Genomic DNA, 20,713 nt, shown 5'->3' on the forward strand with positions numbered 1-20,713 from the left:
GCCAGGGGGAGGGGACAGGGGAGGTCCTGTCCCAGCCCGTGTTGTCGCAGAGCCTCAGCCCGGTGTCGCCATGGTGGTCACTCTGGGCTACTGGGACATCCGTGGGGTGAGTGGCATTGAGGGGTGGCAGTGACACCCTGGGGACGTGTCTGGCACAGGGCTGGGGCTGCTGGAGCTCCCAGAGCCGTGTGGGACTGCTGGGGGTGCCGGGGTGTGGGGAGAGGTCTTGGGGTGCCAAAAGCGGGTGCTGTGCCCCCCAGCTGGCCCACGCCATCCGCCTGCTGCTGGAGTACACCGAGACCCCCTACCAGGAGCGCCAGTACCGCCCTGGGCCAGGTGAGCGGGGGGCAGAGGGCTGGGACCCCCCTGTTGGGATTCTCCAGGACCCCCTGGAGTCCCTGAGCACTCAGAGTGACCCTTCCTTCCTTCCCTGACCCCCCTGGCTGTGGTCCAGCTGTGTCTTCCCTGAGCTGGGGGCTGTAAATTGTCTCCCCTTCCTTTGTTTTACCTCTTTCCCCCCTGGAAACTCGAAGAATAACCGCCTGGGACAAAGGTCCTCCTCTGAGATATCTCACCTCGTCCCTCTCCAAATCCTCCTAATAACTGAGCTGAGCCCCCGGGAGGAGGGCAGGAGAGGGGATATATCACCCCCCACAATCCCTCCATCCCCTCCCCACCCTCGTTCCTGCTGTGTCAGCGCCGGGGGAACGCCCCCGCCACCCCCAGGCCCTGCTGCCAGCTCGGGGGGTCACCTTTGTCCCCTCAGTAAAAAGACCTTGACCCCTCCCAGGGCAAAGCTCTCCCTTATCTGTCCCCGCTGTGCCGGGAGGTGCCACCCGCTGTCCCGGGGGCAGAGAGGGGACATCCCTCAATGTCCTCATACCCCCGTTCTAGGGGTGCCCCGAGCGGGGCATGGGGTCTGGGGGAGCCCCCAAATCTCTCTGCCCCCTCCAGCCCCTGGTTTTGACCCGAGCGACTGGACCAACGAGAAGGAGAAACTGGGGCTGGACTTTCCCAACGTAGGTGATGGGGAGGGGGTGTGGGGAGGGGGGTGTGGGGGTCACCGGGGCTGATTCCCACCCCCCCCTGGACCCCCCCACAGCTGCCGTATCTCATCGATGGCCCCACCAAACTGACCCAGAGCAACGCCATCCTGCGCTACATCGCCCGCAAGCACAACATGTGTGAGTGTGGGGAGGGGGTTCCAGTGCCAGGGGAGGGGTCCCCGGGGTTTTATGGGGGGGTGAATTGACACCTCCCGACCCCTCAGGTGGAGAGACAGAGGAGGAGAAGCAGCGCGTGGACGTGCTGGAAAACCAGCTCATGGATTTGAGGATGAATTTCGCCCGGCTTTGCTACAGCCCCGACTTTGTGAGTGCCCCTGTGTGGGGACAGATCCCACCCTGAGCCCGGATTGTCGCCCCTACGAGGGACAGGGGGCCGAGCCACCAGCAGCAGGGGCACATCCCTTGCCTGGCTGCAGTCGGGGGGTGACAGCCCTGGGTTGTGGGGCACCCCCGAGCTGTGCCCCCTCCCCGGTGCAGGAGAAGCTCAAGCCGGCCTTCCTGGAGGAGCTGCCCAAGAAGCTGCAGGAGCTGTCGCGGTTCCTGGGCTCCCGGCCCTGGTTTGCGGGGCAGAAGGTGGGTGGGGGATGCTGGGGGGGCTTTGGGGGGTCCCTGTGGGGGCTGACCCCCCCTGTCCCGTCCTCAGCTCACCTTCGTGGATTTCCTGGCGTACGATGTGCTGGACCAGCAGCGCATGTTCGTGCCCGAGTGCCCCGAGCTGAAGGGAAACCTGGCCCAGTTCCTGCAGCGCTTTGAGGTGAGCAGGGGCAGGGGACAGCCCGGGGCCACCCTGATGTCCCCATACCCCACCCCTGCTGTGCCCGTCACCATCCCCGACACCTCAGTGTGTCCCTGTCCCATCCCAAGCCTCATCCATGAATCCCCAGTGGTTCTGTCTCCATCCCCATTCCTGTCACCCCATAACCCCATCCCTGACCCCCAGGGTGTTCCCATCCCTGTCCCCAACCCCCCGGTGTCCCCATCACTGACATCCCATTCTTGACACTCCAATGTCCCTGTCCCTATTCCTGACACCCCCAGGTCCATCTCTGTCCCCATCCCTGACCCCCAGGGTGTTCCCATCCCTGTCCCCAAAACCCTGCTGTCCCTGTCCCCACCCCTGTCCCCAACACCCCGGTGTCCCTGTCCCCACCCCAGACACTCCAATGTCCCCATCCCTGTCCCTGTGGTGTCCCCACCCCTGTCCCCAACACCCCGGTGTCCCTGTCCCCACCCCAGACACTCCAATGTCCCCATCCCTGTCCCTGTGGTGTCCCCACCCCTGTCCCCAACACCCCGGTGTCCCTGTCCCCACCCCAGACACTCCAATGTCCCCATCCCTGTCCCTGTGGTGTCCCCATCCCTGTCCCCAACACCCCACTGTCCCTGTCCCCACCCCAGACACTCCAATGTCCCCATCCCTGTCCCTGTGGTGGTCCCTGCCTGTTCCCATGTCCCTTTCCCAGGCCCTGGACAGGATCTCAGCCTACATGCGCTCGGGGCGCTTCATCAAATCCCCCGTTTTCTGGCCCTCGGCCAAGTGGGGCAACACCAAGGAGTGAGGGGCTGAACCTCCCTGAACCCCAAAATCACCCCCAGAACTCCCCAATAAATCCTGGGGGGCTTCCCCTTGTCCAGCAGCTCTGTGGGGTGCTCTGATCTGTTGGGGGGCTGTGCTGGGAGTTGTGGGAACCTCTCATTTGTGGTGGGGAGTGTTGGACCTTTCTGGATCCTTGGGATGGGGGAAGTCATTCCCAGGAAAAGGGGGACCCCCATGGAGTGTGGGGTCCCTGTCTCCCCCAGGAGAGTGAAAACCCCCCTGAAGATTAGGGGGACACAGATAAAGCTCGAGGGGGTGTCACAGAGGGACCCTGGCCCCAGGACAGGGGGGTTCCCATGGAGTTGGGGGGGTCTTGGGGCTCCCAGGAAAAGGGGGAACCCATGGAATTCAAGGGGCTGCAGAACCCTGGGATAAGGGGGGACCCCATGGGGTTTGTGGGGTTACAGTGCCCCCAGAATAAAGAGGTCCCTGTGGGGATGGGTGGGGTGTGTCCCTGAACCCCGGGGATAGGGGGGACCCCATGGAATTCCGGGGGTCCCAAAGCCTCGGGGATGGGAGGGGAACCCCCATAGAACTTGGGGTGGTCACAAACACCCCGCAATAAGGGGCACCCCGCGGGGTCTGGGGCGGCCACAGAACCCTCCAGACAAGGGGGTTCCCATGGGGGGGTCGCAGAACCCCCGGGACAGGGGGAACCCCCTGGAATTTGGGGGGATTGCGGAGTCCCCGGGCTCGGGCGGTTCGGGGCGGGCGGGGGTGGGAATCACAGCAAACACATTCTTAAGGTTAAGAATCACAACCCTTATATTAAGGGGGACTCCCAGGATAAGGAGGAACCCCCGAGGGGGCGCGGCCCTTTAAACGCCCGAGCCCCCCGAGCCCCCCCCAGCCCCCCCAACCCAGCAGGGCGTGGCCGGGGTCACGCGCGGGGGGCGTGGCCGGGGTCACGTGTGGGGGGCGTGGCCGGAGTCACGTGTGGGGGGCGTGGCCGGGGTCACGCGCGGGGGGCGTGGCCGGGGTCACGCGCGGGGGGCGTGGCAGAGCGCGCGCCATGGCGGTGTTGGGGTACTGGGACATCCGCGGGGTGAGTGCGGACCCGCCACCGCTTTGGGGACCCGCTGCATCCCTGGGGACACCGCCAGCCTCCTCGGGGACCCGCCACTCCCCCGGGGACATCGCCCCCTTTGGGGATCCGCCACCTCCTTGGGGACCCGCTACCCCTGCCAGGGAGGGGCTGTGGGGACCCCAGGGGCTCCTGATGGGGATCGGGGGGGATCTTCTCGCTCTTATTTAGGGCTCTTTGGGGTCCCCCCGGTGTTTTGGGGGGTCCTTTTGGTCATTCAGGGGCTGCAGGGGATGTTCGGGGGGTTTTGGGGTCCCTCCTGCGCTCTGTGCCTGATGTGGGGGCAGTTCTGGTTTTGGGGGTGGGACCTGTGGGGGTTTTGTTCTGGGGGGGCTGTGGGGATCCCTCTCAGCTTTTAGGGGGCAGAGAGGGGTCGTTGGGGGTGCTGCTGATTTTGGGAGATCTCATCTTGGGCTGCAGGAGGGCCCTTTGGGCTCGTGGGGTGGCTGCGGGGCATCTTTGGGGTTCCCCTCTGTCTGCTGGCAGTTTGTGGGGGGGTCTTTGGGGGTCTCCTGTGCTTTTTGGGCACGTTTTGGGAATCCCTGTGGGTTTTTTTGGGAGGGGACTGTGCTGGACCATTAATCCTGGGGGGGACTGCAGGGGGCCATCCCTGGGGGGGCTGTGGGGGTCCTGCTGCCCTGGGGGTGGGAGGATGTTGCTTTTGGGGGGTTCCCCCTGTGCAGGGGGCGTTACTGGGGTTACTGGGAAGGGGGTGCAGTTTGCCCTCCCCCGTGCCTCAGTTTCCCCCGGCTGAGCCAGTTCTGGGGGGTGTGTGGGGGGTGTTTTTGGGGTGTCTCACTGGTCCCACCCCCAGCTGGCCCACGCCATCCGCCTGCTCCTGGAGTACACGGAGACCCCCTATGAGGACAAGCTCTACAGCTGTGGGGAAGGTGAGGGGGGCCCAGGGGGGCTCAGGGGGGGCCCCTCACCACCCTCAACCTCTGTGGCTTTTGGGGAGGCCACGACACCACCCAACTCCTTCCCTTCCTCCCCTCCCAGCTCCCGACTACGATAAGAGCCAATGGATCAATGAGAAGGAGAAGCTGGGGCTTGACTTCCCCAATGTAGGTGCTCTGGGGCTGGGTGGGGGGGCCATACTGGGGGTGTCCTGGTGTCCCCATGTCCCTCTGTCCCCCTCAGCTCCCCTATTTCATCGATGGCTCCACCAAGCTGACCCAGAGCAACGCCATCCTGCGCTACATCGCCCGCAAGCACAACATGTGTGAGTGGGGCTGGGATGGGGTTGGGGTTGGGGTTGGAGCAGGATTGGGATTGGGTTTGAGTTCCATTAGGTTGGGGTTGGAGTTGGGTTGGGGTTGGATCTGGATACAGGTTGGGGTTGGGTTAGTCTTAGGGTTGGGTTGGGGGTTGGAGTTGGTTTGGGGTTGGGTTTGAATTGGGGTTCAGTTGGGCTTGGTTTGGGGTGGGAGTTAGATTGGGGGACAGGTTGGAGTAGGGCTGAGCGTGGGGTTGGAGCTGAAGTTAAATGGACCCACAGCCAGCACCAGGGCTGGGGTCAGGGGGGGTTTGGGGCAGCAGGAGTGGGGTCAGGGGGATTTGGGGCAGCAGGGCTGGGTCAGGGAGGGTTTGGGGCAGGAGGAAGGGTTTGGGCTCCCAGCACTGACAGCAGCCCGTGCAGGTGGTGAGACAGAGGAGGAGACCCTGCGTGTGGACATGCTGGAGAACCAGGTCATGGATTTCCGCATGAGCCTTGTCATGATCTGCTACAACCCTGACTTTGTGAGTGTCCTGCAGGCTGGGGGACCCCGTGCCAGCCTTGGGGACCCTGTGCCAGCATTGGGGACCCTGTGCCAGCATTGGGGACCCTGTGCCAGCACTGGGGACCCCGTGCCAGCACTGGGGACCCCATATTGGGCGGGTGCTCCCCAGGGCTGCCCATCCTCACCCCTTTCCTCCCCCCCCAGGAGAAGCTCAAGCCGGGCTACCTGGAGCAGCTCCCGGGGAAGCTGAAGCTCTTCTCCAACTTCTTGGGGGACAGAAAGTGGTTTGCGGGGGAGAAGGTACTGCCAGCACTGCCCAGGGGCCCGAGGGGGCTGGGGAGGGGTCTGTCCTCACTCTGTCCCCTCCATGTCCCCAGCTGACCTTCGTCGACTTCCTCATGTTCGACGTGCTGGACCAGAACCGCATCTTTGAGCCCAAGTGCCTGGAGCCCTTCAAGAACCTCAAGGACTTCATGGAGCGCTTTGGGGTGAGCAGGGGCACCCCGAGGGCACCCCTGGGTGGGTGCTGACACCCCTGGGGGTGTCCCTGACCCGCTGTGTGTGTCCCCAGGCTCTGGAGAAGGTGGCTGCCTACATGAAGTCCAGCCGCTTCCAGAAGATGCCCATCAACAACAAGATGGCCAAGTGGGGCAACAAGAAGTTGTAGGAGCTCAGTGTGGGGCTCAGAGGGCTGGGGGGGGGTCCTGACCCAGCCCCCCCAGCACCCTCCATCCCTGGGGGGGGGGATGGCACCACTGGCATGGCACCCATCCCCACCTGCCCCCAGGACAATAAAGTACTTTTTAGATGTGGCAGCCTCAGCCCCCACAAGCCTCGTGGTGTTTGGGGGGCACTGAGGGGGCCCCCACCCATGGCTGGGGGTCGGTGGGTCCTGTTCACCCCCGTGGCTGGTTTGGTTTGGGGGCTCAGCCCTTCCCTCGTTTCCTCCTGGGAAAGGAGCCCCCGCGCCTCCCTTCTTCCCTCCCCCGCTGCTCATTAGCACATTCCTAATGAGCTTTAATGAGGCCGCCCTCATTAGACAAAGCCTGGGGGGAGGGAGCGTTGGGGCCCTGCCACCCCCCCCGGGTGCTGAGCGGGGTGGGCTGGGGACAGCCCTGTCCCCAAGGGCCCCTCGCTGCCATCAGCTCCCAAAGGTGGGGACCAGAGATGTGCCCTGGGTGCTGCGGGGGGTGAAACCTTGTACCCCCTGTTCCTCTATTCCCCTATTCCCATATTCCCCTATTCCTCTGTTCCCCCATTCCCCTGTTCCCCTATTCCCCTATTCTCCTATTCCCCCATTCCCCTGTTCCCCTATTCTCCTATTCCCCTATTCCCCTATTCCCCTATTCTCCTATTCCCCTATTCCCCTATTCTCCTATTCCCCCATTCCCCTGTTCCCCTATTCTCCTATTCCCCTATTCCCCTATTCCCCTATTCTCCTATTCCCCTATTCCCCTATTCCCCTATTCTCCTATTCCCCTATTCCCCTGTTCCCCCGTTCCCCCTCCCCCGGTGTCCCCCCCCAGACTCTGCACACCCCACCGGTGTCACTTTTATTTCCTACATCAATCTCTTTACATTTTGGGGGTGCACAGTCATTTCACAGCTCCAGACCCCGCCGAGGGGGGGGTTTGTCCCCTTGTTTGGGTGGGGGGTCCCCAAGAGCCCCCCCCAGTGCGGGGGGACAAGTCCTGTGTCACTGGTGGCTTTGGGGGGACGTTCTGTCATTTCAGGGGTGACTCTGTCGTGGGGGGCCCAGGGGGCTCCAGCCGGGGCGGGGACACCTTGGGGACATCGGCGTGGCCTCGGTGACTCAGTCCCTGGGACCGATCTGCGGAGAAGGGGGGGGAGAGGTGGGGGGAGCCCCGGGATGGGGCGGGGGCAGGAGGGACCCCCACCCCAGGGACACCCTGGGCCGGGGGTCCCACACCCCCAGGGACACCCTGGGCCGGGGAGGGGGCTCAGGCCGGGGGTCCCACACCCCCAGGGACACTCTGGGCTGGGGAGGGGGCTCAGGCCGGGGGTCCCACAGCCCCCAGACCGGCCCCGGGGATGGGGAGGGGGCTCAGGCCGGGGGTCCCACACCCCCCAGACCGGTCCCGGGGGTGGGGAGGGGGCTCAGGGCCGAGGATAGCCCCGAGATGTGTGGGGTGGGGGTACGGGGGTGGGGGCCCCTCACCCCCAGGGATGTCCTGATGGGGGACAGTTTGAAGAGGACCCTCCGCCACTCCTCGGGGCAGACCCCTCGCAGCTCGGCCGGGCTCATCTGCAGCAGCTCATGGCCCGGCAGGACCCCCAGTGTCCTCACCGTGCTGGGGGGGCGGGCAGGGGTCAGCCGGGCTGGCCCCCACCCCCAGATACACCCAGCCGGGTTTTGGGGGGGGACAGGGGGGCTCTGGGACCACCTACATCCTGGAGAAGCCCTTGTCCATCAGCCAGGCTGTCACCTCTGCCGGCGAGGAGCTGAGCCGCAGGCTGGGGGGGCTGTCCTGGAGCGGGGACACAAGGGGAGGGGACATGGGGTGGTCTCCGGTCACCCCCTCCTCCTGCTGGGGGGGCGAGGAGGGGAGAGGGGACCCCACCCCACCTGTGAGGAGCCGAACCCCGGCTCAGGGAGGGGCTCCAGGATGTTTCCAGGGACGTGTCCCCTGTCCCCGCGCTCGTCCTGCACCAGCCACCACTTCCTCTGCTGGTCCAGCACCTGCCCAGGTGACAAGGGGGACAGGATGGAGATCCCCAAATTCATCCTCCCCATGAGCACCCATGGGTGGGACTCCTTCGAGCACCCATGGGTGGGACCCCCCGGCTGTACCTGCAGCGTGTCCCCTTTCCTGACGCTCAATTCCTGCGAGTTCCTGGCCTGGAAGTCGTAGAGGGCTCGGACCAGCCCCTGGGCGGGGGCGGGGATGGGGGGGCTGGAATGGGGAGGGGGCGATGGATCAGCCGGGGGCCAAATCTCCCCCGCAGGGAAAGGGGAAAAGGGGACCCTCACTCACCCTTGGGCGGGGCTGTCCCTCCAGGCGGGGCCCGGGGGCCGTGCGGGGGGCAGGGACACGGAGGGGCGGCTCGGGGAAACTGAGGCAGGCGGCGGGGTGTCCCGGGGGCTGCCGGGGCGCTCCTGCTCCGCCAGCGGGGGCAGCCACCCGTCCGAGAACAGCGGCGTGTACGGGGGAACCTGGGCGCCGTTGGGGTACTCGGCCCTACAACATCGGGGATGGATGTTCTGATGTTCTGTCCCCCCCCACCCCAAATCCAGCCCCCCCTTGGGTTGAGAACCCACCTGGATTTATTCCAGGCGCTGCCGAGGCTCTTCCACAGCCCGTAATCGTCATCGCTCAGGTTTTCCTCGAGGAATTGCAGCGTCTCCGGCAGCAGGAGGGGACCCTCCACCGCCGCGGCCAGCCCGGGGCTGGGGCTGTGCTCCAGGGCCTGGGGGGGACAGGGATGGAGCAGGAGCCCCCCAAAGGCACCCCCCGGGATGGGGGAGGGAGGGGGATCCCCGCCCGGGTCACACATTGGGGGTGGCACTCACAAAGGACAGGGCGGAGAAGATGAGGCGCAGCAGCTCGGGGGGGTCGGGGTTCACCATGTCCTGGTGGGTCCGGCCCTGGGGGGGGGGAAGGGGTCCCTTCAGAGCCCCCTTGTCCTTATACAGCCCCCCCAAACCCCACAGAGCCCCCCTGTCCTCACACAGCCCCCCCCAACCCCACAGAGCCCCCCTGTCCTCACACAGCCCCCTCAAACCCCACAGAGCCCCCCTGTCCTCACACAGCCCCCCCAAACCCCACAGAGCCCCCCTGTCCTCACACAGCCCCCCCAAACCCCACAGAGCCCCCTGTCCTTACACAGCCCCCCCAAACCCCACAGAGCCCCCTCCCCAAACCCCACACATCCTCCCTGTCCTCACAGAGCACCCCTAAACCCCACAGAGCCCCCCAGTGCACCCACACCTACACAGGCCCTACACAGGGCCTTGTCCCCATATGGCCCCTCCACCCCACACAGCCCTTCCAGCCCCACAGATTTTCCCCATCCCCATGGCCCCCCATTTCCTCATGGCTTCCCCACAGCCCCCCTGTCCCCACAACCCCCCCATCCCCACAGCCAGGCCTTTATCCCCACCCTCCCCATCCCCACAGCCCTCCCAACCCCACAGACAGCCCCCCACCCTCCCCATCCCCTCCCAGCCCCCCATTCCCATTACCCCCTTCCCCAGCCCCCCATCCATCCCAACAGGACCCACCATGAGGTTGAGGGCGTATTTCACCTTCTGGAAGAACTCCGTGTACTCCTCCTTGTGGGGCAGAGCTGGGGGGCAGAGCTGGGGCTGGCACCGGGCAGGACCCCCAGGAGCCCCCCAGGGCCACCCCCTCCCTTCTTACCCGACTTCTTCAGCTTCTTCTTCTTCTTGGTGCTGCCCTTCTTCAGGCGCTCCATGAAGAGCTCCAGCTCCCCCAGGACGTGGTTGAGAACCTCCTGTGGGTGCGGGGGGTCGGTGTGGGGGGGGGTGGGACCCCCGGGGGTCGGTGTGTGGGGTGGGACCCCCGGGGGTCGGTGTGTGTGGGGTGGGACCCCCGGGGGTCGGTGTGTGTGGGGTGGGACCCCCCGGGGGTCGGTGTGTGGGGGGGGTGGGACCCCCGGGGGTCGGTGTGTGGGGGGTGGGACCCCCCGTGTCCCCCATCCCGGGGGGGGTCAGCACTTACAACATCTCTGTCCACCTCGGACACAACAGCCTGGCCGGGGGGCTGAGCCCGCGGTATCTGCGGGGGGTCCGGGGGCACCGCAGGGTCCCCAAGACCACCCCCTGCTCCTGGGTAAACTGAGGCACGGCGCGGTCCCGCCCGGGGGTCGCGGTAGTCGGAGGAGCGCAGCCCACGCCGGGGGGGCTCCAGGGGCTCTGCCCGGCGCTCCGGGGCCGGGAACGGGGGCAGCGGGACCGGGGCCGCCTCCGGGCTGCTCCGGGGACGGGGAAGGTGAGGGTGAGCTGAGCCCGGGGCGGGCGGGTTTGTGTGTGCGGGGATGGGGCAGGGTGGGGCTGGGCCCGGGGATGGGGTGGGTGGTCTGTGCCCACGAGGAGGGGGGGACTGAGCCCGGGGATGGGGTGGGTGGGGGTCCGGCCCAGGGGGATGCAGTAGGAGGGGCAGGAAGGGGGGACTGAGCCCGGGGATGGGCTGGGGGGGGTCCGGCCCAGGGGGATGCAGTAGGAGGGGCAGGAAGGAGGCCGAGCCCCGGGATGGGCTGGGGTAGGATGGGGGAGTTGAGCCAGGAGAGGAAAAAGGGCCCCCCCAGACCCCTGAGGAGGGGTCAGTGCAGGGGCTCTTTGGGGCCACAGACAGAGCCCAAGGCCAGACTCACCACAGCTCTGGGGAGCGACACTTGGGGGGCCAATGGAGCTCTCTCCAGGGAGGGGCCGCAGAGCCACTTACCCCCCGTACCTGTGCCCGTAGTGACCGCTCTGCTCCTCCTTCCTCTGCCTCAGCACCTTCTCCAGGCTGTTCCTCAGCGTCTCTGCCTGGCAGGACCCCCTGCCATCAGCCCTCCATTCCCGGGGGACCCCCTGCCATCAGCCCTCCATTCCGGGGGGCTGTGCCCCCCATCCCGCCCCCCCGGGCTCACCCCCAGCCGCTCGCACTGGAAGAGCAGCACGCTGCTCCTCGGGGGGCTCCTCTCCTGGACAGTGATGGTCAGCACGGTGTTGTCCAGCCCGGCGGAGCATCCCTGGACACTGGCCAGAGGGAAAGCCTCCAGCTCCTCCTGGAAGGGGGAAAAAAACGGGCAGGAAAGGGTTAAAGGGGTGCAAGTGGGATTGTGGGGTTTAATGGGGTGGTACAGGAGGGGATGGCAGAGTTTGGGGGTGCCCGGGCAGGGTTGTGGGTGCCAGGCTGGGGGGGTTGTCCAGATTTGGGGGTTCCAGGGCTATAGGGACTGCCAGGGTTGGGGGGCAGTGGGGTGTCCTGGGGGTTTTGGGGATACCTGGACCGGGAGGACCGGGATGTGGGGGGTTCCCATAGCCAGGGGATCCCAGGACTCAGGGGATGCCCTGGCCTGGGGGTTTTGGGGTGCCCTGGCCGGCGGGTACCGACATTCAGGGGGTGCCCTGGTTGAGGAGGGCTGGGCTTTGGGGGCGCCTTGATGGGGGATCCCGGGGTTCAGGGGGTACCAGAGTTCAGGGGGTTCCAGGCTTTGGGGTGCCTGGCCGGGGGATCCCGGGGTTCAGGGGGTACCAGAGTTCAGGGGGTTCCAGGGTTCAGGGGGTACCCGGTTTTGGGGCGCCCTGCCCGGGGGAGGGGGTACCTTGCTCTCCACATCGCTCAGCACCAGCTCCTGGTCGCGGACCTCCAGGGTGACATCCTGTCCCCAGATCCGCCCCTGCTCCTCCAGCTCCTTGAGGCGCCACAGACAATCCTCGGCGCTGCGGAGCTCCCGCTCCAGGGGCACCGTCAGCAGGTGCTGGGGGGGGGGGGGGGGGGGGAAAGCGGGACCCGCTGTCACAGGGGGGCCTGGCCAGGCTGGGGGGGCTTGGGGCGGCTTTGGGGGGGCTCCTACCTCAACATGATACTGGAAATCGTTCTGGGGCTGGAGCAGGCTCTGCCCGTAGTCCTTGCGCTGGTCTGGGGGCACAGGGGGGGTGAGGGGACAGGGATGGGCCGGGCAGGGTGCCGGGGGGGGGGGGTCAGAGGGGTTTTGGGGTGCAGCCCCCACTCACTGTAGATGCTTTTCCCGGTGAGGCGGGCGAGGCTGTTGGAGCGCTGGAGGGGGGTCCTGTCGTCGTATTCACCCCTGGACGGACAGAGGGACCTTCACACCCCCTGCCCCCCCTCCTGTCCCCCCTCCGGGGGTCCCAAGGGTGGGGACCCCCCCCCAGCTCACCTTGAGGGGCTGCTGCTGCTCCAGCGCCCGAAGGGGTCTCCCATCCTGCCGGGGATCCTGCTGTGGGGTCCTTGTGTCACCCTCAAAGTGTCCCCAAGCCCCTGAAGGACATGTCACCCCTCCCCTCCCCCCGCGGTGTGGTGTCCCTGGGGGCCACCAGGACCCCCCTGACCCTCCATCCCCCATCCCCCTGGTCCCTGGTCCATCCCACCCCGGTCGCTGCCCCAGGGAGCCCCCGCTCACCCCAATCTCTGTCCCCGCAGAGACCCCGCTCACCCCAATCTCTGTCCCCGCTGCTCGGGCTGTGCCCGTGGCGGTGACAGGGGCAGGGGACAGGCTTGTCACCGCACCGCACCCTCCTGCTCTTTGCCCTCTCGTTAACGCGGGGGAGGGACGGGCGGGGGGATAAAAACACCTGGAGCGGAGCACCCACCACCTCTGTGGTCACCCTTGGGTGCCCCCAGCCCCAGGAGGGCTGTGATGGCCCCGGGGCATCCAGCGGGGGGTGAAGCCCCCAGCGCAGTGTCCCCCAGGCCGGGCTGGGTGTCGGTGACAGGACACACCCCTGTCACCCGCAGGACTCTGGGCCTTTGCCCGGATAATGTCGGGCTCAGCCCGGAGCTGTCACCGCCAGGAAAATCCTCCCCGAGCGGGTTTGTGCTGAGGAAGGGGCCGGATCCAGGGGAGGGGTCCAGGGTTTGGGTGGAGGGTAAATCATCACCCGCAGAGCTTGGGGTCAGCTCGGCTGGGGGACACTGAGGGGTCAGGGTCGTGTCTTGTCTGGGGGACACTGGGGGGTCAGGGTCGTGTCTGTGGGATTGCAGTGACCCACTGAACCCCCTGTCCCGGCACAGAGTTTTGGGGTTTGGGTTCATTTTAAGCCTTTTAGAGGAATTTGAGTGGTGATGGATCAGCTGGGCCGTGTCCCCCGTGTCCCCGAGGGTCCCATCTGTCCCCTCAGGCTGTCACATCCAGGCCGACCTTCTCTCTCCTTGTGGGCCAAACTGACCCCACCAGGAGGGGCCCTGGAGTCCTGCACCCCCCAGGGGGGTTACCCAGAGCAGGCCCCCCTTTGGGAGTGCCCGGGGACCGCGGGCAGACCCACACGGGCAGAACCTGGGGGCGCAGCCCTTGGGGAGCCCTGAATTCCCCCCAAACGGGGCGGTGAAGGGGCGCCGGAATTGGGCTCGTGCCTCAGTTTCCCCACCCGGGGAGGGGCGGGGTGCAGTTCCCACCTGCGGCCACCAGGGGGAAGCACTTGCCCGCTGTGTCACCCCCCAGATGTGCCCGCCAGATGTGTGACCCCCCTTGGGGAGCGACCCCCCCAGAGGTGCCGCCACCACCCCCAGGTGGGACCCTCAGGTGTGGGACACTTGTGTAACTCCACTAGATGTGCGACCCCCCAGATGTGAGACCCCCTCCAGATGTGACTCCCCCAGATGTGCAGCCCCAGATGTGCAGGGTCCCACTCGACACCCCCGGAGCTCCTGGCGCTGGGGACATTTGGGTGACACTTCTCGGGCCAGGGTGTCTCCCTGTGGTCCCCGTGGGAGATTTGGGGTTACAGCCCCTCAAAAACCCACCCCCCTAATCCCGATTTACGGCTGGGACCCCCCGGCAGCCCCGGGGCGGGGCAGGAGCGCGGCCCGTCCATTCCCAGCCCCGGCAGGGACCGAGCGCTCGCCCCGCCCCGGCAGCTCCTCCCAGTCACCCCGCTGGGTAAACTGGGACCGGCTGCGGGTGCACTACAAACCCCCTTTTTATTGTTTTTCTCCTCAATTCCCAGCCAGAGGCAGCAATTCCCAACCCGGCTGTGCCCCCCTCGCTCCTCCCCAGGCTCGGGAAATCCCCAGGAGAGAGAAAGTCCTTGGGAAGAGCCGGGAAGGGGCTCGGAGCCTCCGGAGACACAGAAATCTTTTCCTATTTTCCTATTTCCTATATTTCCTATTATTTCCTATTATTTCCTATTTCCTATTTGCACTTAAAAATGCACAAAATCTGAACTGACCCCCAAAACGAAGCTGCTTTGGGGAGAGAAATGGCCTCAATCTGCACCCCCTGTTCTATTCCTGGGGAGGGCACTGCACACCCAGTGCAGTGGGGACAACTGTGGGGACACCCGACCGGGTCCTACCCCAGGCTTGGGGCATTTTGGGGGGTCACAGAGCCCCCAGGGCCCGGAATTCCCGGCGGTGACACATCGCCCCCGGCCAGGATGAGCCGAGGAGGCTCCCAGGGCTGGGTGCCAGCCGGGGATAAACCACTGGATCCGTCCTCACGTCACCAGGCCGGGCTGCGGTGTACCCGGAGCTGTCACCTAATTGCCGGGGACCAGCGTCCCTTCGTCATTTTGGGGATGGCTGGGGAGGTTTAACCCCTCAGGGGCTGGGGAGGTGTGTGGGAGCAGTCCCTGGGTGACACCAGCAGTGTGACATGGGTGTCATGGCACAGAGCACAGCAACAGGGCTGGACCTCTCAGAGATGCACAAATCTGCAAGTCCTGCCCTCCACGGGTGGTGGTGGCAGTGACACGTTAATGTCCCAACTGTCACAGCTGCTGGTTTGGGGGTGACAGGGGAAAACAGAGAGGGATGATTGGTGACACTGGTGACAGGTGACATCCTGTCTCCACATCTGGCTTGGTCTGTCCTTGGTCTGTGGTCACCCTGGCACAATCCCCTGGTGGTCCTTGTCACTCTGTGGTCCCCATCACCCTGCCAGCCTCTATCACCCTGCTGCTCCCTGTCACCTTGATGTCCCTGTCACCCTGGTGTCCCTGTCACCCTGGTGGTCCCTGTCACTCTGCTGGTCTCCATCACCTTGGTGGTCCCTGTCACTCTGCTGGTCTCCATCACCTTGGTGGTCCCTGTCACCCTGTCACCCTGCTGGTCCCCTCGTGGTGGGTGTCACTGGGTGTTGCCCTCCTGAAGGTCCCATTTTGGCTGCCCCCAGCCCCTCACTTCCCTGGGAACATCCCCAGGGTCACCCCAAGAGAATCCCTTGCAGCCCCAGCCCTGGTCCTGGTGCTGTTGGCTCTGTGCCCTGGGGCCATCCTGGCCCACACTGCTCTGGCTGATCCTGCTTTTCCCCCCGTGCTGCTGATCCCATCTTTTCTGAGGAACCAGACAAAATCTGTGGGGTTTTTTAACCCTTTGGCTTCCCCACTCCCTGGTGATGCCCTTGGGGGCAGATTTGTTTCCCCTCTCCCATTCCCAAGGGGTGATGGAGGTGGTGAGTGGGTGACATTTGGGGACTCTGGAGTGACGTGCCCATGTCTGGCTCAGCCAGGGGTGTCCACAGCTGGTGGCTCCTGGCTGGAGCCCTGTCACCTTCACACCTTTGGGTTTTTTTGCTTTGAGGAGGTTGAAATAGAAATTTTTTGGATTTCAGTGAGGGAGCTGCATGTGCTGCAGAGCATTGGGTGATCTTGAGCTTTGATTCGAGCCAGGGACAGGCCAGGAGCCCTGAAGGCACAAAAAGAGCTGGTTTTCCTTCACAGCCCCGTGGCTTTGGCCACAAACCTGCAACAACCTTCTTATTTTTAGTGTGAAGAGGGAAAAACCAACGTGTGGGATCTGCGTGTGGGACCCATCCTGTTTTCTTCCCACCATCCCTCATCTGGCAGCACAGCCCGGGGATTTCCAGGGACAGTGGGGCTGAAAGGACAGGGGCACCACAGAGATTTAATTAGAGGTGATGAGGGCATGAAAACGAGCAGGTTCAATCCTGCTCTGGGGTGGCCGAGCCGCTGGGAATCCTCAGAGGAATTGGAGGTGTTTCCCACATTTCCCACACTCCAGGTGCCAGGGGAAGGCTGGATTTGGGGTCAGCATTTGGGATCTGGGTGGGAGAGGAGGGAGGTCAGACCCTCCACAGTAATTCCATGTTCCTCTCCAGCACAGGGAATGGGTCCCTGATGCCCTGGGATCCAAGTGAGGAAAACAAGGAAAGAAAATTGGGTTTTTCTCCTTCAATTTTGCCATTTGGGATGAATTCCCTCATGGAAGAGTTGGTGTCTTCTTTACCCCTCCAGCCCTGCCCTCCTCCTCATCGCTTCCACATGCAGGGCAAACCCATTCCAAAGGATTCCTGACATGCTCTGCCAGAGCAGCTCCTCTCCAGCAGTGGGGTCTGGGCCTCAGAATGTTCCTCCACACCTAAATCCTCCCAAAATTTAGGAATTAGCCCCAAATCCCCCATCCTGGGATCTGAGTGACCCAGTGGAGTCTCAGAATGGCAGCAAAAGGTGCTGAGCAGAGCTCAGGAATCCCAACTCTTCCCTGGAAAAAACGAGGTGAGTTTCCTGGGATGGATGGAGCGCCTGGAGCTGGTCAGAAACCCAAACCCGTCATCCCCATGGGTGAACCCAAGGACACTGAGCTCGTGATGGGGAGCAGAATGGGATCAAGGGTGCCAGTGATAATTTTTGCAGAGGAAAAAATCCCATTTCCTCCCATTTTTCCAGGGAGGAGGATGAAGGTGGTGGCTGAGCTGGTCGGGCAGTGGAGGCTGCAGGAGGGTGGGGTGGGGTGAGTGGGTTCCCTTCCCTGCAGAGCCCATGGGTGATGGGGTTGGGTTGGGAACCCCCTGGGGAGGAGGATGGGCGCAGAACGTGACACCCAGCACGGGCCAGGGGTGTTGCACCCCAGGGAGAAGCTCTGGAGGAAGTTGTGAAAGGGGGAGCAGCTGCCCTCGGTGGGGTGTGGGGTGGGGGGAGCCCACGGCAGGAACTTCCCAAGAAATCGGGTGGGAGGATCCTCCTCCCATGCTGGAATCATCTGTGGGTCCTTCTTCCCTCAGGGTGGAAGCAGTGGAAGAAAGGCCCAGAGCTCCCCGGAGGGTTTTTAGGAGCTGTTTGGAGCACAGTGAGGGGCTCTGTGTTGTGTTTGAGCAAAAATCCAACTGCTGCTCCTGGTGGCATCTCTCACACCTGCCCATGGACACCCCATGGCAGTCCCAGGATGGGAGTCCAGGTGTCCCAGCATGGTCCAGGCTGACTGGGACACAAACAGCTGGATTTTCTCCCCCAAAAATAATTTTTTTCCTGCCAGAAAACATAATCCCATTGATAAATATTAGGAATGGAAAGCGTTTGACCTTCCCTGTTGTTTGGCTCCTGTGGGAAGCTGAGCAGGAGGAGGAACTCATCCTATCCCAGCCAGGGCAGCTTCTGCTGGACATCAGGAGAGTTGTGCCCTTGGATTATGTGAATATCCAGGGCCACCTTCTGGGTTGATCAGGTCCTAAAATTGGTCCTAAATGTGAATTTTTGGAGAACAGTATCCAACCCTGGAGTCATGGACGCTCACTCTGGCTTTGTCCATGGTTTTCCAGCCCCAGGCAGCACCTCCAGCCTGAATCCAACACAAATCCTGCCACTTTTCACCCTGGTTTGGAAGATGCTGGGTGTCTGTGCCAGAAACAGATGTGGCAAAGGGAGAGCAAACCCAGGTGATCCATGGACGGTTTGAGAAACAACTCCTCCCTGAAGTGCCCATTCTGTGGTCAGGAGGAGCTGGAGGAATCTGCATCCCTGGGGGGGATTTTGTCACCAGCCCTGGCTCGGTCTCAAAGCGGCTTTAAGGGACAGGGAAGATGGAAAACCAAAGTCCTGATGCCTCCTGAGATGCTCCCAGCAGCTTCCCAGGGGGATCCTTGTTGCTTCTGCAGGGCGTGGGTGGTCCTGGGCTGTAGGAGTGGGCAGGATGGTGACCAGAGAGCTCTCTGGAGCCCAGGGCAGCTCTTGAATCTTGTGGTTTATTGCACAGCTCGTGGGTACAAGAGCTTTGCTTAAGCTGCCAGCCACAGCTCAGAGCCTGCCCGAGAGAGAGAGAGAAAGGGAAGTTCTTGTTACAATCCATTGTATCTCTGTGCTGAATATTCTAATTTACAGTAACCAACCGGCACAAGGCACTAATCCTGCAGGATCCACATACAGCCTGTAAGAACTGCTACATTATCATATGTTTTTGCATTTTGGACTCTGAAAGCTGCTCTTTAGACTCTTTTCTCCTGCTGCACTGACCTTTGGATCCCTCAGCCAGCTGAAGGATCAGTTCCTATCGTTCAGTGAGAGGGGATTCTCCTTCAGATTGTTCTCTGGTTATACAGTAACTAATAACCTACATCAGTAGCCTACATCTCAAAGCAACCTTTCATTTATATTTCGATTATAGCCTTCATATTTTCATTATCTTTTGCCAAGCAATTGTATTTATAAGGTTTCCCTGTTTTATCTTGCCCAGCTCTGGGAGGAAACAGGACTCAGGTGCCTTCTCCTCCTCAGCCCTGCAGCTGCTCTGCCTGGGGGTGCCTTGGCCAAGGTGGGCCAGGACAGAGCTGAGGGTTCCCAGGGGCTGGAATTGGAGGTGGGATCAGAGTTGGGATTCAGCCCCTGAAGGTGCAGGATTTCAGGGGGCCCTTCAGTGAAGGGCTGAGGGCAGCAGCCAGGATGGTCTCCAGCCCTTAAAAAGGGAATTTTCAGATCTGGATGCTGAAATTGAGTAATTGCTGCCATTTAAATAGAATAAAATGATAGAGAATGAAGGAAATTAAATGAAGATAGATAAAATTAAGTAAATGAAATAAAAAATTAGATAAATAAGATAAAATGAAATAAATAGCATAATGAAATTCAATTTAATAAATAAAATAAATACATTTAAACAAAGAGAATAAAATTAAACAAAGGATAAAAAGCTTAGAGTGGAATGGAATAGAACAGAATAAAAAAATAAAATAAAATAGAATAAAATAAATAAAAAAAATAAAAATAAAAAATAAAATAAAATAAAATAAAATAAAATAAAATAAAATAAAATAAAATGCAACCTGTTTCTAGCTTCCAGCATGGTGGAACTACAAGCACCCACCTCCATGGGGCAGAGGGAGAGGAAATCCCTTCCCCAGAGTATTCCAGACCCATCCTGTATGGACACTCCATGCAGCACCATCCCTCCCACCACCCTTAGAGCTGCTTTCATTTGTTTTCTTGTTTTACTGAATATTTTTTACCATCTTTTTTCAATTCTCCAGCAGGAGACCAGGACCCAACCAGCTCCAGCACTGGATTCGGGGATCTTGGGATGCTCAGGACCGACCCAGGGAGGGAAAAGAGATGGATTTGAGCCGGAGCTCCAATGGATTTGATGGATTTGAGCCGGAGCTCAAATGGATTTGATCTGCCCCGGGAAGGCTCATTTCCAGCCTGACTAAGCCCTGCTCCTGCCAAAATCCAGCGCCGACGGCCACAGTGCAAATTTTGGGGACAGTGAAGAGCATCACTGGAGGAGGCGGGAGGTGTTTTAATGAATCCCTTAATTGGGAAACTGCGAGAGGCGCTGCCCAGATGTTGATCCAGCGGTGGGGGTGGCCCTGGGGTCACTCTGAGCAGGGTTTGGGGTGAGGATGAGGATGGGGATGGGGATGGGGATGAAGATGAGGATGAGGATGAAGATGAGGGTGAGGATGAGGATGAGGATGAAGATGAGGATGAGGGTGAGGATGAGGATGAGGATGAAGATGAAGATGAGGATGAGGATGAGGATGAGGATGAGGATGAGGATGAGGATGAAGATGGGGATGAAGATGAGGATGAGGATGAGGATGAGGATGAAGATGAGCATGAGGGTGAGGATGAGGATGAGGATGAGGATGGGGATGAAGATGAGGATGGGGATGAGGATGGGGATGGGGATGAAGATGAGCATGAGGGTGAGGATGAGGATGAGGATGGGGGTGAGGATGAGGATGAGGATGAGGATGGGGATGAAGATGAGGATGGGGATGAGGATGGGGATGAAGATGAGGATGAGGATGAGGATGAGGGTGAGGATGAGGAGCAGCGCCGGGCGGTGTGTCTGGCCAAGCCACTCTGGCTGTGCCCAAATCCCCACCGGGACCACCTGCCCGGGCCGTTCCTGGCCCGGGGAAGTGCCCGGGTGGATTGAGCTCAGCGGGATGGTGGAGCTGGACCCCGGGATGGGCACGGCCAGGGGACACAGAGGGTTAAATCTCGCTGAATCCCGGGAGGAGCCGGTTCCTTTTTCCAGCCTGAGTAAACCCATCTCTCTGCCAAATCCTGCTCCAGGATCCAAACTCCTGCTCTGGGATCCAAACTCCTGCATTATTAACCGTAACCTGGGCAGGGTATTCACACTCCTCAAGGTGTGCCTGAGCAGGGAATGGATCCCAGCATCACCCAGCCCCAAATCCCCCAGGCCCTGTCCTGAACACCACTCCATCAGGATTCCTGCTCTGGCTCCAGCTTCCCCAGCTCCATCCAGCAGCTCCGGCCTTTATTTACAAGTGGGGTGGGAGTTGGTGCCTTTGCTTCCCTTTATTTTTAAACTTATTTATCTTTATTTTGGATTTC

At 62.1% G+C, this 20,713-nt stretch overlaps 3 protein-coding genes across 3 annotated transcripts; 2 read left to right on the plus strand and 1 right to left on the minus strand.

Annotated features, from left to right (window-relative positions):
* The first annotated feature begins 4 nt into the window (after positions 1-4).
* LOC310919079 (glutathione S-transferase 2) lies at positions 5-2,704 on the plus strand. Its single transcript, XM_083878240.1, has 8 exons — positions 5-106; positions 261-336; positions 955-1,019; positions 1,103-1,184; positions 1,271-1,371; positions 1,545-1,640; positions 1,711-1,821; positions 2,531-2,704. Exons 1-8 carry the CDS (start codon positions 71-73, stop codon positions 2,624-2,626), a joined length of 663 nt encoding a protein of 220 aa, XP_083734366.1. The 5' UTR covers positions 5-70; the 3' UTR covers positions 2,627-2,704.
* Positions 2,705-3,637: 933 nt separating this feature from the next.
* LOC310919080 (glutathione S-transferase Mu 3-like) lies at positions 3,638-6,253 on the plus strand. Its single transcript, XM_083878241.1, has 8 exons — positions 3,638-3,709; positions 4,563-4,638; positions 4,748-4,812; positions 4,889-4,970; positions 5,388-5,488; positions 5,674-5,769; positions 5,847-5,957; positions 6,041-6,253. The coding sequence occupies exons 1-8, from the start codon at positions 3,677-3,679 to the stop codon at positions 6,134-6,136; spliced, it is 660 nt and encodes a 219-aa protein (XP_083734367.1). The 5' UTR covers positions 3,638-3,676; the 3' UTR covers positions 6,137-6,253.
* Positions 6,254-7,016: 763 nt separating this feature from the next.
* EPS8L3 (EPS8 signaling adaptor L3) lies at positions 7,017-12,387 on the minus strand. Its single transcript, XM_083878288.1, has 17 exons — positions 12,340-12,387; positions 12,176-12,249; positions 12,016-12,080; positions 11,764-11,919; positions 11,086-11,223; positions 10,896-10,981; positions 10,173-10,422; positions 9,852-9,945; positions 9,713-9,777; positions 9,002-9,076; positions 8,750-8,898; positions 8,466-8,669; positions 8,282-8,384; positions 8,057-8,170; positions 7,879-7,958; positions 7,649-7,781; positions 7,017-7,300 (listed from the first exon to the last, which is right to left on the minus strand). The coding sequence occupies exons 1-17, from the start codon at positions 12,381-12,383 to the stop codon at positions 7,283-7,285; spliced, it is 1,848 nt and encodes a 615-aa protein (XP_083734414.1). The 5' UTR covers positions 12,384-12,387; the 3' UTR covers positions 7,017-7,282.
* Positions 12,388-20,713: the final 8,326 nt, after the last annotated feature.

Source organism: Zosterops lateralis, assembly GCF_965231275.1.
Source record: "Zosterops lateralis genome assembly, chromosome: 26".
Taxonomy (NCBI): domain Eukaryota; kingdom Metazoa; phylum Chordata; class Aves; order Passeriformes; family Zosteropidae; genus Zosterops; species Zosterops lateralis.